The sequence below is a fragment of the Tamandua tetradactyla genome, chromosome 14 (genome assembly GCF_023851605.1).
Source record: "Tamandua tetradactyla isolate mTamTet1 chromosome 14, mTamTet1.pri, whole genome shotgun sequence".
Taxonomy (NCBI): domain Eukaryota; kingdom Metazoa; phylum Chordata; class Mammalia; order Pilosa; family Myrmecophagidae; genus Tamandua; species Tamandua tetradactyla.
This window is the reverse complement of record NC_135340.1, coordinates 68,770,028-68,789,741: the sequence shown is the minus strand read 5'-3', so window position 1 is coordinate 68,789,741 and position 19,714 is coordinate 68,770,028. Positions and strand designations below refer to the sequence as shown.

Genomic DNA, 19,714 nt, shown 5'->3' with positions numbered 1-19,714 from the left:
CTAGCAAACAGAATCTGATTGGCCTAGTGTGGATAATGAGTGTATGCCCATTCCTGGACTTAGGATATGCATTTGTGTGTCTCTATGTGCTCTTGTAGGAGGTTCCTGAAACACATCAGGTTGTCCTGTCTAGAAACTGAGAATGAAGATGTTCTCTAGGGAAGTAGACAGTCATATTTGTCCCCTTCTACAAATCTAGTCTCCAGATCTGTCACACTTACCACTTTGTAAATGTTTCTCAGCTTTTCTATAGTCTCTTTAAAAAAAATTAGGAAAGATAGCATGTTCCTCAGTGCCTCACAGAGAGAGGTTAATGATAGACACTGGGAGAGTCTCAAGGAGCCTCTATACCTATTTAAAACATAGGAGCTGATGTTCTGGCTTATAGAAGGTAGGCATCTTCACATGGTCTGGTGGTTAGAAAAGAAATAGGTTGGATAGAAGAGACACTACCCTATTCCCCTCCCCACCACCCACCCCCAGTAATGGCTTGACTAATAGCTGGCTCTCATTGTGAGGGACAAAGCTGTCCTGTAAACTTCTCTCAGATCCACCTCAGCAGCGCCCAGTGTGGAAAATCATTGTCCTAAACTCTGTTCAAGGTAAGCATATGCTGACTATTTTTTAAAACAGCTTAAGGATACTTTGTGCCCTGTGTCTTTGAGGCTGTGCATTCAGTTGGAACTATCTAACACTTACCTTTTTTAGATTGTGTCTGCACTGATTTCCTGTTTGAATTAGAAAGTGTATAGCTCTGGGAACGGCACCAAATCACAATTTGAGGCTCTAAGTGGAAAATATCTGCTCATGATACCCTTGGACCTAAGCTTCTGTCTCTAAATAGCTTCTTTTTCTGGGAACAAATTAGTTCTGGGGATGTTTTATTTTGCATTATTCCCGATGCCTGTCTCTCTGCCTGAATTTGCTGAGTGATGGTCAAACCCTGTGTTTATCTTAAAAGTAAATTTGGCCTGGAATTTTCCTTTTTGGGGGGGGGGGTTCTTGACCTTCCCAATAGTTGTGGAGTTTTCAGATTTGCTTAGTGTTTAAAGCTCCTTGGTTGGAGTGTTAGGTAGAGAAGTGCTGTAGAAATCAGAATTGTCGTTCTGTAAATGGGGTTCCGAACAAAAATTTTTAATTTTACTAGGGACAAATATCTGATTTAACAACAAAGAAGGCATTTGGCTATTTACTTGCAGAAGAATGTTGTTTTCTTCACAGGTGAGAGGTGATCAGATAATTTGCTGTGTGTGCAGCGACCATTCTGTGGCACTGCTCCATCTTGAGGGAAAGAGGTGTCTCCTGCGTGCCCGGAAGCACCTTTTCCCTGTAACGATGATAAAATGGCGCCCTGTTGATAATTTTTTAATTGTTGGATGTGCAGATGACTCTGTTTACATCTGGGAAATTGAAACAGGTAAACTGAAATTTTACTCCTTTTCATCCTTTGTATATTTATGACACCACAACATTTGGGGGGAGGGAGGCAGGTTCAAAGAAGAAATGGTGATGACCTCATTTGCTTTAACCTTTGGTTGGGCTACATTTAATGGTTTTAATTGAAGACATATGTAGAAAATAAAACACAATGACCACTAAGTCAGATCCTGACCAACTGACGATTAGCTGACAGGGCACTACACAGGAATGAGCAGATATTTCTGGAAGCTATAAATAAAAACCTAAGTTATCAACTTTAATTATTAACAAGAGAGAAATTTAGTGTCCTACCAGTCTCAGTTTATCATTAAATTCTGCTTTCTTCAGTATCTTTACCATCTCAGCAACATTTTGAGCTAATTGATGATCAGTAATAATGGAATGTAATTAATTACAAAACTCCAGAAAGTTGAGTCAGGGAAATAGAAAACTGAGTGGCTCAGTTGAACTTTTGATATCGTATGGTAGAGAATGTGCAGTTTGGACTTCAAAGTTTTTAAAACAATTTCACTGCATAATTGAAGATTGAGACCAACATATTTCAGGTAAATGCTGGAAACATATCAAATAAGACAAGGTAATTAATGAATATGAATCCAGAGTTCACTTATGAGTACATTCAGTGAACTCTTGCATGAATTTTTATTGATTAATCAGTGGTGGTTTTATGTTGGGTGTTATTAACAGACTGGATAGTTTATACTGTTACAGTTTAGTGTCATGCTTCACCAAAATAATTGCTGTTTTCTATCCATTTGACTTTCATTTGTTACTGTTGATTGCAGCATACTGGGGTATTGGGTATGCAGTGCATTACCGCCTTACATGTGCAACTTTCTTTACAGCTTTGAAGGGCTTTCATGTTCATTTTTTCATTCGATGGTCACAACATCTGAGGTAGGTAGGAGAGGTGTTATTTCCCATTTTATTCATGAGGAATCTGCAGCTCTGAGACGTTAATTAAATATGTGATAACAGCTTATAAATGCCGGAGCCAATATGAGGGTCACCATTGTCCTTTGCATGATATACACAAAACTGAGAGAGTTTTGGAATTTTTAGATGATCTGCCAGTCTGAAAGGCAGTTGAATATAATGGTTAGAAATGCAGATACTGGGATAGCTGGGTGCCTCTCTGCATATCAATTTCCTCATCTATAAAATGGAAGTAATGATATTGTCTTCCTGTTAGGATTCAATGAGGTGATACCTTTGAGGCTTGTAAGCAGTGCCTCAGTAATAGGTAAATATGATTCAAAACGTTATTTTCAAGGATTGCATCAAAATCTTGACCTCTTTTTGTGAAAACTCTTATAAAATACAGGTACATATATATGTATATAACTGCATCAATTTCAGTTGTGAACATTTGATTTCCTAACATATTTTGCCTGCAGAATACAGTCCAGCAGACTTAAGAAGTATCTGGGCATTTCCAAATGTTCATGTTCCCATCGCCCCATTAGAAGCCATTTTTTCAGGCTAAGCACCTTTTTATGTACTTTTTGATAGAGTGGAAAGGAAAAGAGAGCAGACAGACCTCTACTGCTTCAAAGCACCGCCCCACTGGCCACCTCACCTGAGCCCCACAGTACCCTTTGGAGGTGACTGACGGCCAAGCTCTCCTCACTACAATTTTTCCTTTTAGTTTTGTGTCTGGCATCGGCTTTCCTGTGGGAGTTGCCATCAACCTTTGCAATTCCAATTTTGCTGGACATTTAATGAGCTAAGCAACTTTTTTATTACCAGGCCCATTTCAATTGGTTAAGATGCTTCCATCATGCTTGCTTTATTTGATTCCTATTCTGTCCTTTTCCTGTAAAGGTGGAAAAAAATCTGGGATCAGGAAGTTTTTCCATTTATATTTTCATAACGTTAGGAGAAAAACTCCAGTTGAGAACCGATTGAGTAGACTGAGAAAATCTCTTAGAGATGTGCCTAGCATATGAATGAATGAATGAATGAATAAACGAACGAATGAACGCACCAACAATTTACGCACTAACCCAAATGTTTTTGGGCCTCGGTAGATTGGGTTAAGTGAGTTTGTCTTAACATTAGCCAGCGTTGTTAGCTCTTCGATTGCAGATACCTGAGTATAGATCCTTAGCTTTCTCTTCCTAATGGCCCCTAGGGTTTCTGGGTTTCTGGAGTTCACAGGACAATTCGTACCTCCTCAGGTATAGGTCTGTGCATTTTTTTACTGCAACCAATTTTTCATGGACTTCTGCCTTTTGGCTTTGCGTATAGCTGTGTTCTTAGAGTTCAAACTTTGTTCCTTGGAGGAACAGATGCATTTTTTTTGCTCCACTTTTCCAGCATTCTGCTTCCTATAAATACATACACAAGGCTTAAATTTACACTAAGATCTTTGAGCCCTTTGAGCAACTCTAGAGTACCTAGGAAGAAAATTGGAAGTGTCAGCAGGATAGGAATTTTGGGGAAAGGGGCCTCAAAAGAAAAGGCAGGGGAAGGGGCTTAAGCATGATTAATTCTCAGCTGTGCCAAAAGATTGTCTTAGTGGAAGGCTGGGAGGAAGGCAAATTATGGGATCATTCCCTTTGCCACCCACCCCCAGGTATGGTGGATAGGACATGGGACCTCTTTAATTTTTCACAAATGCTCTGTATCAGCTTATTCTTGCTTTGATTATGAGTCTCTTTGTCAGATTGCACAAGCATGTTCTAGAGCTCTCTTCCTCGATGCCCATTTTATCTTGAAATTGCAGTGGGTGCTTCTTTCTGTGACAGATGGCAGAGTTCGTGTGCCAGAGTATAGGGTGGGACTAGAGGTGGGCACACTCATGTCATTGCACAGGCAAACAACCAGAGTAGAGAAATATTTATGAGACACTGAGGGTCCTTGTCTGCTGGCTAAAAATGCAGCATTGCCAGGTTGGGAGTGATGAGGGCATCCAGTTTTGCTTATTGATCTGCTGGATGTCCCATGATGTTTAGGCCTGATTAGGAAGGAAAAGCATTGGAGATGTCATTTTGATTAATATTTGAGCTCCCACAGTGTGTATGGCACTGACAACTCTGGGCAGCTTTGTTCTCCCAGTGCTACGAGGCACAATAGGGATAATGGAATACTGATTTTTTTTTTCCCCTAAAATTCCCACCAGAAATAAATCTCAGTGCTGAATTATTTTTTCTTTTAAGAATTTAATTTAATAATTAATAATTAAATTAAATGTGGACTTTTCTGTCCACAGTATTGGATTTACATAGCAGAAAATTTGTTTAATAAATTTCTTGTGTGTTAATATAAACTACTGTTATTACTCAGGATCTTCTGTTAAGCTTATGAACCATGTTGTGAAATATGGGTTGGTGTGTGTGTGTCGGGGTGAAGAGAAGTGAACAGTAGTTGCTTTCAAATGAAACATTTCTTGGTAGGATAGATCAGAAAAACTTTAAATATAAAGGGTCAGTGTTTCAGTTTAAGTTGCCAGAATGCAATATATCAGAAATGGAGCTGTTTTTATAAAGGGAATTTAATAAATTACAAGTTTACAGTTCTAAGGCTGTGAAAATGTCCAGATTAAGGCACCGACAAGCTGTGACCTTCATTCAAGAGAGGCTGATGCTGTTCAGAGCACCTGTGTCAGCTGGGAAGGCACGTGGCTGACATCGGCTGGTCCTTGTTCCCAGTTGCATCCAGCTTCTGTTGTGATAGTTTCCTCTCTGAGCATCTGTGGGCCTTCACTTAGCTCCTCCTGGACATAACTCTGAGTTCTGCCCTGCTTAACGTCTCACGGGAAGGCACATGGTGGCATCTGCTGGGCTCTGCCCATGTCTCTGTCAGTTCAGAAGCAGCTGTTCTCCAAGCATCTATACCTGTGTCAGCTCTGAGGTTTCTTCAAAGTGTTTCCCCTTTAAAAGGATGCCAGTAAACTAATCAAGACCCCACCCTGACTGGGTGGAGTCACATCTCCATCTATCAAAAGATCACACTCATAATGGGGCACCACATCTCTGCAGAAACAATCTAATCAAAAGTTTATGCCCTACAGTATTGAATCTGGATGAAAAGAAACAGGGGCCTCCACAAGATTGGATCAGGATTAAAACATGGCTTTTCTGGGGTACATAATAGCTTCAAACCCTCACAGTCAGATGGTAATTATTCTCAGCTTTGTGGACCACATGGTTTCTGTGGCAACTCTTCATTATGCCAAGGAAGCCACGGACAGTAGACAAAGGAATAGGTAAAGTTTTGTTCCAATAAAACTTTCTTTACAAAAACAGGCAGCTGACTGGATTTGGCCAGCAGGCTATAGTTTGTAGACCTCTGAGATTAATATTAGTTCTATTTAAAGGCTATTATTTTCACAATAACTCATTCCTACAGCAGTTTATATTTTTTAATTCATTATATCTCACTGTCTCTTTGTGGTAAGCAGGGTGGGTATGACTATACCCATTTTATTCATGAGGAAATGGGACATAGAGAGGGTTTGTGTGTCCAGCCTGAATTTCCCCAGGCTGGACATTGGCACCTGTGTTAGAAGATACACTGCCTTCTTTAATTCTAATGTTTTCCTAAGTGCGCTGTACCACAAGAACACCCCTTGCAGATGCGGGTCAGCTTTTTGAGGCCATCAAGCAAGGAATTAGATAAGAAAACCTCAGAGAATAAAAGAAATGGCTGCCAGGAAACCTGCCATGTGCTCTCTTGCAGGAGAAGGTCTCTAGCTATCTCTCAGAGCTTGGCTCTTAATTTACGCACAGTTCTAACAGCTCTGGTCATCTGATTTCTCAGATGACAGATTAGAAACAGCAAATTACAAGTGGCGAGGCTGTTCGTGGCAGGCACTCTGATACGAGAAGCAACAGCTGACAGGAAGGGATGAGAAGCAAAAGCTTAGTCTCACTCACTGCTCAGGGCTCTGCTTCCTGTGCTCATAAGGAGACGGTTGCCAAAAGACGCTGAAAGCATTTCCCGTGTTCAGGAAGCTCTTCAGAGGCCATGGCAGCTGCGGGGCTCTTTCCTGACTGGGTACCGCCGGGCTCCAGGAGACGAATGCTTACTGGTGGTATATCCAGGGTGCATTCTGGACCTGGGGAAATCTTAGAAACAGCTCAGGGCATGGACCTCAAGGAGGCTGAAGTCTTGGGCCGAGGACTGGGAAAACTTGGCCCATGAGAGTCTATTTTTGTCAATTCCTTCCAGGTCTTACTCAGATGATAAAATCTTTGTGACCTTGAGCAGAGAACTTGACTTCTACAGCAAGAAGATAAGAGGATGGATAAGATAATTCATTTCAGAGTTATTTTCACCACAAGTGTTACATTTTCTGTTCATTTCTTTTCGTATTGGAATTGGCTATAGCTCGCTAGAAAATTATTCTGTCCACAATGACACTGTGTAAATAAAGTCCTTCTTCTTCCATAGTCTCAGAGAACATAGTTTTACAAAGACCACAAAACTATTAAGAAAGATAAGATGATGTTTTTCAACCAATAGCTAATAGTCCATATGTTTAGAATATATCCAGTGTTTAATGTTCTGCTATAGATTTGAGTTTGCTTTAACTGTTTAGGGTGAGAAATATACGGGGTCTGTGCAGGCCCCAGTTTCCCAGAAATATGCAGTCATATTTACCCCAATAGAATCGTGTGGTTAGATTTTTACTTTGCCACACTAAGATATCACACGAGGTCACTACATGGAGAAGTAATCTTCCACTCCACGAATCTTATGAGTCACTCTCTTTTATAGTACATTTATAGTGTCTAGTGCAAGTAGACATATAAAATAAAATTTTAAAAATTACACTAGTTACCAACTGTATCATTCTGAGGGACAATTTTACTTGGTTTTCTCATCAGGGTCACCACTTTGTAGATATAGGGGTAAACTTACCTCTTGTCGACTGCCTTGTCGGCACAGCCAGCATGCAGCAACTTTCATTATATACATGCTAAAGGTAGGTTTTGGGTATGCAGCAGCCAGCTGATAATAGACCTTCCAGCGTGTCATTTTCTCGGAGCCACATTATTCTGTTGTGGTAGATAATAACGGAACCCTCTTGGGATGATTGTTTTTAGAAAAGAAAAATAGGATACATTAAAGTACAGGGTGTGCTTTTTCCTATATCACCTTTCCCAAGCCCTTTTCTTCTTTATTATAATAATTACTGATGTTATTACTCAACATATATTTTTGGTTTACTGCAGCCCTTCCTGCCAATTTTTGGAATCTTTATTTCTTCCTTCTTGGCCATGGTTATTACAGCTGCACTATAATTTGCCATTTTGATTCATGCTGTATTTTGATCTTGTGCATGCAAATGTGCACGTTTGTGTAGATGACGTTTATCTGCAGTTTAGCTTTTAAAGATTTTCAATATTGTCAAAGATTAATCTCTTGAGTAAGGGATAGAGTATTTACGACCATGAGCCCAAGAGTCGGACTACCTGGGTTTGAGGTCTTGTTCTACCCCTTAAAATCTGTATTACCTCAGTGAAGCTTTCATGCCTCCAAGACTCACTTACCATATCTAAGTGGTGCATAGTATTGAATTAATTTTAACTCTTATTTAATATAAATCCATCATATTACCATGCCAGTTTGTACTTGAGGTTTCACTGTCTTCTTCCTTTTTCTCTCCCTCTTTCCATTCTAGTTGCGCTCAACAATTATTTCTTGCTTCAGTGAAATACATACCACTGCAAAGGATACTAGAAGCATCACATGTGGCCTTGTCCCTTAAAGAGCATGCAGTATAAACGTGGAAAACTTGTATGGCTGAAACAATTTGAAAAAATATAGAACAATAGATAAGGAAGTGGAATATGGACTATACTTAAGTGCCCAAATGTACTAATAAGTATTTTGAACTCTTGTATAAGTGTATAATTTTATACACTTTTCAAAGTGAGGAAATTCCAAAGATGATGTAGTAAAATCCAGGAAAAAACGATCTGCATAGACTAGTTTCTTCTGTGCCTTTTAAAATCCATTTACTACATTGAAAGGCTATTGACAAAACAAGCACAAGTAATTTTCTTTTCCCAAATTTGGATTTTTTTTCTTTGTCAGCCTGTATTTGTATAAATATTTGAACAATTATTTACATTTTTACTATTTCATTACACTTAAAATGAACATGCTTCTCTGTTGTTTTTAGATAACCATGGATTATCTTTGAAATTCTACATTTTATGCAATTAAACATACACAGTTATTTGTGTCCCTGTGCATCTATTTTAATTTAGGTCTTATTCAATTCCATCTTTTTCTGATCTCCTGGCATCTTGATATACATTAGGCATATTATTGTGTTTTTTGCAGATGTCTTTAGGACCCTCTGTATACTCAGAAATAAATATGAAAATCAATACAGTTTCATTCCCATGATAAAAATAAATATTTTCTGCTCTTAAAATACTTTCACCAATTAAATCCCACCCTTCATTGCCTTTATCGGGTCCTTTCGCAGTTGAAATCATCCTGGATTTTCCTTCGGTAAAGAAAATATGAGCTCTAACGAGCTTTAGCTGATCCTGTCATCTGTTGGGCATCTGGATTTTTGCTGGCTGGATTCGTTTGTGTGGTGTCTGCATTTAATATTCGCAGGGGCCTATTCTATAGCTGCAGAAAGAGGAACGTATCAGGATGGGTGCTTTAGGGATCCTTCTCGGTTAGGCCCCCTTTTTTATGGACATTTGGATGCTTAGTGGGTTTCACAGCTGCAGTGTTTAGTAGAAATAAACCCAAAGAAGCCATCTGCCCCTCTTCATGCTGCCTCCTTTCAATTCCCTAGCAGCTTCCCAGGAGCCAGCTGCCACAGGAGCGATTGGAAAAGCAAGATTCAGTCGACTGTAATGATTGTTATTCTCTGGGAACGTGGGTTTTCTGATTTGTTTGAGAGATAAAGGATACTGGATGTACTTGATTCATTTGAGTATATCAATAATATCCAACTTCTACCATTAACTTACTTGTTAGGATTTGACGGGAAAGGTCTTTTATGTTTCAGGGGGTAAACCAGGTGAAAACAAATTCAAAGGTCAAGTCCTTGGCTTGGGAATGGTGAGCAGAGAATTTGACTGTGGGAATGTTGTCAGATGTTATCCTGTGTGCTACAAACAATGGTGGTTGTTAATCTCAGCCTTGTCAATAAGTCCTGGGTATGGACTACCCCATGATTTTCTGCAGTCGTTTTCACATTTAAGTACAAGCAGATTCCTTTCACTTTTCACTTTACGTGTGCTGAGAAGAACATGGGGACTGTTTCGTCCCTTTAGAAGCATCAGAGCATCAGCAGGTCCACCAAGGGATGCAAGATGCCAATGTTATGTCCTGAGGGACTTACAGTCCATCATCTGAGCAGAAAGCAATGTGTAATTTTAAGTTGCATGTGAGTTGTACTTGATGCTCAGTTTTTTTTTTCTTTTTCTGCTCATAGTTTTTTTAATTGAGAAAATGTATGCGTTGAGATTTCAGGAAGACAACTAGAATAAAAAGATTTGATAAAAAAGAATTCACTTTGAACCCATGATTTGCTCTGGATATTATCCTTAATTTCTCACATTGTTCTTATTTCCAGGAGAATCATATCTAACTCTAGCTGGCAAATCACATTGTTATATGTTCCCTTTTATTTGCCTGTTGTTTTTTTAAGAAATTTTTTTTTTTTTTTTTGCGAACAGGATAGTTTTCCCAAGATTGATGTGTTAGCAAAACTATCTCTCATCAATGGTTTTCCACAGGAAATGACATAGACAAAATAATCAGCCAAACTGGGAGCATAGAATTGAATGATTAAGCATTACCTATATAGATATAAGGACAAATTAAATGTATGATCTGATATCCTATATTTTAGAAAACTGAGCATCATGTTAGCCCAGACAATCTCTCTTTAAGTTAGCTCTGACTTCTTAGCTACCAGTTTTTTTAAATACAGGTCTACATTTCCTTAGCCACAATTTAGAGATCAAAAAAACTCTGATGAGAAGTTTTGTTTTATATTTTTCATTAGTTTGTGGTAAGGTAACAAACCAGACTTAATTTACATGAGATTGTTTATTCCGCTAAATGGACATTCTCTTGTTTTATCTGCAAATACATAAACATGTTTGATTGTCATATGCTAGGCTAGACCCTCTTGGGGGTGATACATAATATGCATATATGCATTATGTTTTCTGTCCAAAATATGGAAAACCCTGATTTTAAAACTTTGTGATTCAATTGTTTTTCATAAGTGATTGGAGGAATCTATTATTTTTCTCTGCTATTATCATGAAAGTAATCAATACTTTTCTACTAAATGTCGTCTATATTCTTTTCTTTGTTTTTTGCCTCCAATTCATATAACCCATTTTTAACCTGGCTTCTGTCTGCACTATTTCAGTAGAACTGTTCTGTTTGAGTTTACCTTACTGCCAATATCAGTTGCCATTCGCTGGGTCTCAGATACTCGACTTGTCAGCAGTCACACAATTCCCTTCTCTCTCTCTCTCCACTCTCAGCCTTACATGATACTGCCTTCTCCTGATGGCCATTGGCACTCTTTCTCAGGTTGTCCTACTTCTGCATGCTTTCTCAATATTTGTCCTTGCTTTTTTATTTCTCAATGCACTTTTGTCTTTATCCTATCTATTTTTTTGACTCTCTTATCATCATAGGTGCTGTTAACACCACCTATGCATCCTGAGAGGTGGAGTGTGGCCCACGGTGGCATAACATCCACTTCTAGCCTTCCTGGGATCTTTACCAGGCAGGAGGTGGCAGTAGGGAGGAGAGGCAGGTTGGGTTCCAATTTGGAATTAGGTTTGGGCAATGACTGATGTCAGGAAACCTACCTATATTCTACCAGACTCCTTCCAGGGTATAAGATATATAGCACTAGATACAAACCAGCCAGAAATGGCCATAGAGATTATAAGCTATAGAAATGGTGATGTTGGTGAGACAGGCTAGGGTAGAATATTCTGGTCAAAATAGAAGAAAAAGGAAATGGTTCTAAAGAGTAGAGAAGAGTTCACCAAAGACCTGTGGCTCTATAGGACACTTATATGGCCATTCAGTGAAAGTCCTAATCAATAATATGAGAGGTTGTTACTGTATCTTAGCCCCAATTCTATCAACAGTATCTAGTGATGAACTTGGATCCGTTTGTAAACTAAACTATATGCTGAATTTATTTTGTAAACTCCAGAAGTATCAAAGGTATCAAAAATATTTAAAACATTTAAAAGTAAAACATTTTAGGGTTCAGTGTATTGGGGTTGTCATCATAATTTATATGAACTACTGAATATTTTCCCTGATTACTTTACCAATTGATCTCTTTCTTTCTTCAGCTCTTTCTTTCTTCAGTTCTCATCTCCATTTTGCCAGCCAAACATTTCCTACTTTAAATCCAGTCCTGAATATGGCAGTCTCTGCTGTTTGTGGTATAAATCTAACACCATTGTACAGCATTAAGACCCTTTCTCAGAGTTGTTCTCAGCTCCTAGAGGCTATTGTCTGATCATTGCACTTAGCCTCCTCCACTTCAAAGCCCAGCAGCATAGCATTGAATCCTTCTTGTATTCAAACCTGTGACTTCCACTTCTACCACCAGCCGGAGAAAACTCTGCTTTTTGAAAGTGCTAAGCTAATTAGGCCTGCACCTGAATAATCTACCTATCTTAAGGCTAATTGCTCAGTAATTTGACATCAGCAAAATTCCTTTTGTCTTGTAACTTTATATAATCATGGTAATGATGTCCTGTTAAATTTCTAGGGAATTGTGCCATACAAGGGTGTGGGTCACTGGTGATCATTCTTAGAATTCTGCTTATCACATTGGTCTTCAGGTAGGGTGGTTTCTGCAGGTCTCCATGGCTGGCTCACTCATGGAGTTGGAGGGGATGGATGGGAGAGACTCACTGGGTGCAGGCATGTGTACGGAATTTAACAATTGGCACTGGGGAACCAGGATGATAATAAGGGTAAATTGTACTTTGCTCCTTTCAAAATAAGCTCTGAAATGCTGGCTGGAACTTTGGCCACCTATTATCTGCCTAAGGCAAACCACTGTTATGTCTCAAAAGAAAATTAATTGCAGTTTAAATGTTTTTGTCCTCCCATTTCCATCCCTGTTTGTAAAAAAAACAAACTCCATATGATTTCATCTCTTATCCAGCACCTCATTCAGGAAACCCTACTCCAATTTTTCCTTCTCTAGTACTGTTCCACCCTCCACAGGCAAAATTGTAGGTCAACTCAGAGTGATATTGACCTTATTAAATTAATTGACACTGGAGGTGAATAAATGGTAGACTCAAATCTTTTTAAGGTTGGGTACACAAGTAGTGCATGGACCATGCACCAAAAAAAAAAAAAGAAAAAAAGACTTTTCAAGGTTATTGTATCCCATAGCGATGTACATGATTTCAATTAAGAGAATGAGGAAAAATCTATTTTTGAAATATTTTTAAATGACAAAATAAGCATAACTGGTGTAAAAAATCCAAATACAGAATGAATGGCATTTTGTGATACTTAGAAACAGAACTTTAATGTTTTGTAGATAATAGATTATATAAATATAAGTATTTAACTTAAACATAAATATGTTTCACATCTTGCCGCTGAAACACTTTTCTGTAAATATCCTTTCGGTTGGTTGTATACTGTATTTAGTTTTAGCATGAGATTAAAAATTAAAATTTAATCATAGCAGATTCTATGTTGTCAGTGCATGTTTAAGAACAAGGAGTATTTCATAAATAAATTCCTTATCAAGAAATCCCTAGTTTCAATTTTGTTTCATCATTTGTAACCCTTTATCCTTGTAATCTGAGTAATTTAAACTTCTATGTGTTTAAATCCTTCTTTTCTCTTCCTGTCTCCTCCCTCCTCTTCCACATACCTGACCTTTATCCTGGTTTTCCTTTGAGGTGAGAATTAGGGGTGAAGGTGAGTGGGGCCCAGATGATAAGTCCCCACCTTGTTCTGAATAAGCTGGAGGCTGTGGCACAGAGCAGGGTCAAGGTCATGGGGGTCAAAGACTTTTAAAAATACATTTTGTGTATCCTTGAGGTTTAAAGGGTGATACAAAACCAATCACAATTTTGTTATCATGTTAAGTCCTGTGTATAGCACACATGAGCCAAGTCCTCAGTGGTCTATTTTAAAGCTACAGTCAGCATATTCAACTATACTTAGGAGCAAAGTAATTGGGGACTTTTTATGCCTTACGTAGTATTCAGATTCATTCCCTTTCCCTACCCTTCTGTTCTTTTCTGGTTAGCTAAGTTTGTTACATCCAGGGTCTCCTGTTCCTTGTCAGAAACCCCTTCAATTGCATGGTTTCTGGAGTAAGATGCAGTAACTGTGAATTGGCTTTGTTCCAAAAGGGGCCCTAGGTCCCTCTCCATACACTTCTGCGGGCAAGGCAATGAACTTCATGCGGAACTGAAGACCAGCGATAAATCTCACAACGGACTCGATGATCAGAGGCCTGGGTACATGGACTTTGATGGCAGTCAGATTTGGTCGAAACTTGATTTTATGAATTTGGCTAGCAACTGGGTGGTGAGACTGTTTTTTTAAGAAATCTTGTTCTGTTTTAGATAGAACCACTTTTGAAATCTAACGGTGCTCTTCATCACTGCCCAATATTGTGGTGGATTAAGTTAGAAAATGCTGCCTGATGTGGAAAGACCTAATCTATAATCTGTAATGTATCTTACAATTAAGTTTTTTAATGTAAATACTACATATGTATTATTAATAATTTTTAGAACACATTTTGTACAGTATGAATTATTTACCAAATCCTGATGGTTTTCAACAATCCCATAGTAAGCAGAATATATAATTGAAAATGTTTCCTTTTCCATGAAACAAATTTTTTGGTCTATAATATATGTGAACTAGGTGGGTTAGGAGATGTTTTTGCTCCTGCAGTCCTGCTATTTCTACAGTGTCTTCTGAGGAAAAGCACCGTGAATTATAATAAATCAATTTCTGCCTCAAATTTATTCATGTATAATTTTTAAATAAATGAGACATTTATATACAATATGATGAAATATTAATCCATCTGGGCGATGTTTTTAATTTTAATTTACTCTTGTTCATTTGCAGCTGGATTCATTAAATGACAGCAATTTCTTTTTTAACCATTTCTTTACCTATTGGAATAGTAGCTATTCCTTTTTCCCCAGACTTAGGGATTCATTTGTAGAAAGAAGTTTTATCTGACTAGGGGTTTTAAATATATACTTTAAAGCTATTCATCCATTGATTGTAGGCTATGATAATTTTTCTTATTGTTGAAAAGCAGATATTAAGTGGAGCTGAAAAATGTGTTTAAGCAGAAGACAGCAAATATTTAAAGTATGGAAACTTTATAAGAAGGATAAAATCAAGGGAGCAAGAATTAAAGAACAATTCTTTGGAAGGGAATTAAATGTAGACTGTTATACCTTCTTCTTGTTGTGTAGAATTTCAAGTCTAATGACATCTATAAAGCATATTATATCACCTAAAAATATTCTCTTTATTTTCTGTCTAGCTTCTCTACCACAATTGAAGACAGCATCCTGCATGGTACACGTGTCTTGCTTTAAGACTTCAAAATCAGATTTTGTAACAGGCACATCACAGAGTAATTATTGGCCCTATTTATAAACAAAACAAATAAATGAACAGAAAAAGTGTAGGTGCCTATAAATATTGACAAACCTAAGGCATTAAAATACAACTGTGTTTTATTAACATACTGATTTACAGCAGGCCTGCAATCTTTCTCCTCTCCTTTCCTTTTTAATGAAGAAGCTGCTGAAGGTGCTGTGCTGGTGTCTTTGCACATCCCACTCCCAGTTTTCTTGGAGGTAGCATTGTTGCATTGGAATTTAATCCTCACCTGCCTGCTGGTGATGCTTAAGCTTTTATCTCTCTATTCTGATCTCTATCTGGAACTCTGTACGCTTCAACTGCTAATTTTGCTGCTCTATGTAAAATGTCCTCAAACTTGGCATTTTCAGCATAGCAACAACTCTTCTGCCCTGTCTTAATTAAGGCCCTTTAGGTAGCTAGCAAGCATTAGAAGCCAAGTAAAGTTGACTGTATCAGAAAGGGGCAGTTATTGTAAGGACTCAGGGATGTATTTCAGAGTCTCCAGTGTCAGTAACATATCCAGTCCAATGGAAGGGACTAGAAACAGAAATTGGAAAATTGAAAGGCTCCTTCTCTCCTCTTTCTCCTTTACCTCCTCCTCCTTTTCTCTGCCTCTATATCATCTGTCATTTCTAGCTCTTTATCTCTTCTCCTCTTCTGTACCTCCTCCCTTCTCCCTATCTCCCTATTACTCTCCCTCCGTCTCTCTGTCCTTCTTCCTCCACTGCCTATTTCTGGGTTTCTGTGCATTTTTTCCATTCTTTTTTCTCTGTAGACTGGCATATTCTGCTCCTTAGTCCGCTGAGCCAGAGATGGCTACTCTACAGGTCAAAAGAACCTGTCACGTTCAGGGACTTGACTTGCTGCTTCCAATTCCAAATTCTTGGGAGGATCAGGGATGCCCTGTCAGTATAACTGAGACTGTACAAGCGTTGGGCATGTGTGTGCTGCTTTTCCAGGTGTTGGTTTCTACTGTGTTGAAAGGTCTAAGTTTATAAGAGGTATGTAGTTTGGCATGAACTTCTGTGACACTGAGACCCTCACATCTTCTTATGTTTTTATGGCACCCTCCTTCCACTGCCTTCAAGGAAAGGGAACGATTTCATTTTTTCATTTAGTGAACATTTATCAAGCCCTCCTTTGCACTAAGACAAAGAATGTACACTTGCTCACAAAGTGTTTGGCATGTGGTAGAATGATAGCCTTGAATCTAAGCAAGCAAATAAAATATAGTATATAAATGGGGGTAAATACTATAAAGAAAAGGAATATAGCTGAGATAGAAAACTATGAAAGATGGAGAGAAATCTTTAGAAAAGCCTCTTTGAGGAGGTCAGATTTTAAGCTAATTCCTCAAGGATGGGATGGAGCTAGCAAGAAAGGATTCGTTTGTTTTCAAGGGAATTAAAAAAAAAAAGATAGAATTTGTGAGCAAGGGGAGATAGTGAGCAAGGGGTAAATGATGGGAAAAAAAACAGAAATAAGCAAGGCAGGAATATGACTTGTAGGTCAAGAGGTTTGTGACCATGGTGATGAATAAACAACTATGTGATGATGTTGTGAGCCATTGATTGTGTTGGACTATATGTGTGTGAAGATACCTCAATGGAAATATTTTTTAAATAAAATTAAGTTTTAAAAAAGTGGAGTTTGAATTTAATCGCAACTTAAAAAAAGATTATTAGCCAGCTTGTGGGTGTCATATAATGCATTAGGAAATATTTATGTAGCATCCTTTTATGCCAGACTCATTCTAGTTTACTGAGGAGCCCTATACATACGCCTACCCTTATTTTGATCATAACCTAGCCTGAGAGGCAAGGGTGGTTGAGGAGAAGGCATTGGGTTCCACACTGTCCTTATGCCCAGTAAACTTGGAACCACAGAGCAGAAGACATTTGTTAACCTCCCACATGGGCTGAGTAGAAACCCCTGTTGTGTGTCAGAAGGAAGGCACAGCTATCTCTTGTTAACCAGGACAGCGAATCTGAGAAATGCTACTTAGCAGCCAGTGAAGCCCAGGTGAGAAAGGTCCTATTGACTTATTTACAAAGCACATATGCAGTGCAGCATTCACTGTATGCCAGAAAACATCTATGCTTTAAAAATATCTACTCAGTCCACTTAATAACTGAGGTGAGAACTATTGTTATCCCCATTCTGCAGATGAGGAAACTGAGGAACACGAAGATTAAATAACTTGCCCAAGTGAAGATATTGTCACTATGGGCCTTGGTCTCTGCGAGGAGGAGCTGGGCTGCTGCTTACATTTTTGTACATTGGCTTTTTTGTGAAATAGGCTCTTTTGGATCAGTGTTAACTACTTCATCTTCCTTCACCTTCTATCTGAATGTTAATTATTCTAATCTTTTTCCTTATGACTGGTTCCATTCTCTAATGCACATATTATATAGCTATATATCAATTTTGAGAAACTGTAACAAAACTCACCTTAACAAAATGAGTAATAGATAAAAATGCAAAACATTTACTAGAAAGCATTTTATATAATGAAGATTTTGCTTTGAGTAGATAGTATGGCTTTATTTTCTTTTTGCATAGCATCTGCTTTGAGAAAGGAAATGGAATAGCTTTCAAAAATATTTTACTCACATGTATCTCTACATCTTTTCTTGTCATGTACAGTCTTGTTCAAATGAGAAGGAGAAGTACATTACCTCATAGTTTTGATGTAGCACAGCACAGGAAGAATTCTGATTATCTTGAGTTCACTTTGGAATACTTCTCAAATTGGAAGTTAGATCAAAACAATTCTGTAAACTTCCAGTTTTTGTTATTTTTTTTAATGTCGTGAAGGAGTGACTATACTCTTGGCAAAGGTAGCTTGTTAGAATTGCAGAGGCAACACCTGGTGGAGATTCCTTATGGTCATATAAGATCATATACCAACATCCCCTGCTTGGTTAAGTTTGTGTTATAGAGTCCCTCTAAAAATTTAATTATATTCTTGAAGTTAGGTAAATTCAGTTACCTTTGGAGATATATTTGAGAGGCCATTCTGCATTAGAAGTGATTTATCATAGTGCATCCATCAAGATCCCACTCAGGAACAAGAAACAAGACAGTGATTTGAATGGAGAAATCGTGTTTTATATTCATGGACCATGTAATCATCCAAACTGTACAATCAGTGGTTTACAGTATCATCATATAACTGCATTCATCTTCACAATCAACTTTCTTTTTGTTCTGAAATATAACATATATACAAAAAAGCAATAAATTTCAAAGCACAGCACAACAATTGGTTGTAGAACAGATTTCAGGGTTTGGTAAGGGTTACAATTCCACAATTTTAGGTTTTTACTACTAGCTGCTCCAAGACATTGGAGACGAAAAGAAATATCAATATAATGATTCAGCAGTCATACTCATTTGTTAAACCCTCCGTTCTCGGTAGAGTTCCACCATCACCTTTGATCTTTCTCCCATTCTTCTGGGTTATTTGGGCTATCTTCATTCTAACTTTTTTATGTTGGAAGGGGCTTTTAATATGGGATAGAGAGATGGAACTAGTTGATGTTCTAGAGAGGCTGGTCCTTCTGTATTTTATGACTTATGTGGCCTAGGAACCCATTTAATGGTTGTATGTTTCTGGAAAGTAGTCCTAGTACATGGAACCTTTATAAAATCTCATATAAAGTCCTAGGTGTTCTTTAGGGTCATCAGGAATGGTTTTGGTTGGGATTTGGCAAACTATGATAGGTAGCAATGTCTAGCTGAATCTTGTGTAAGAGTGACCTCCAGAGTAGCCTCTCAACCCTATTTGAACTTTCTCAGCCACTGATACCTCATTTTTTATACTTCTTTTCCCATTTTTGTTCAGGATGGCATTGTTGATCCTATGGTAACAGGGCCAGGCTCATCCCTGGGAGTCCTCTCCCATGCCACCAGGGAGACTTTCACCCCTGGATGTCATGTCCCACATAAGGGTGAGGGTAATGATTTCATTTGAGGATTTGGGCTTAGAAAAAGAGAAAGGCCATATCTGGCAACAAAAGAGGTCCTCTGGAAGTAACTCTTAGGCATAACTATAAGTAGGCAAGTTTCTTTGCTATATAAATAAGCTTCACAAGAGCAAGCCTCAAGATCAAGGGTTTGACCTATTGACTTGGGAGTCCCTAACGTTTGACATTGTATCAGGGGTTTCCCTGGTGGTAAAGTTTAATGCTTCCATATTTTTTCTTCTATCCCTCAAGGGACTTTGCCAATACTTTTTGATTGTCTGCTTAACAAATTCTGAGATGTACCTTGGCATTATATTAAGCCATACAGGATTACAGGCCCTCATTCTCATGCTGGGCTCCTTGTGTCTGGGTAGTTTAAATGTTCTATCCACACAGGTTGAGTTAGATTATGTACTACAGAAAATTTAGGTTCTGAACAAAATAAATCTTATTCCTTGGGTCTCACAGAGTAGGTAAACATTCTCATCTCTAAATACCAGGTTATGCATATGTAGCACAGCCTGTCAGAATCTAGAAATAAAAATTACCACTGGACTCAGTGTGACTGCTAAAGAATTTACAATCTAGGCCCTAATTTTCTTATAAGTATTTTCCAAATGAGACTGTACAATATTTGGTTTTTTGTTTCTGGCTTTTTTTGCCTCAAAAAATGTCCC

At 38.2% G+C, this 19,714-nt stretch overlaps 1 protein-coding gene across 7 annotated transcripts in view; it reads left to right on the top strand.

The window, feature by feature from the left end:
• Positions 1-19,714, top strand: part of WDR72 (WD repeat domain 72) — a 243,348-nt gene that overhangs the window by 57,818 nt on the left and 165,816 nt on the right. For all 7 annotated transcript variants that reach the window (XM_077127950.1, XM_077127948.1, XM_077127947.1 and 4 more), the window contains one exon: positions 1,222-1,417. In XM_077127950.1, the coding sequence (XP_076984065.1) occupies positions 1,222-1,417 (196 nt within the window). The remainder of the gene's footprint in view (positions 1-1,221; positions 1,418-19,714) is intronic.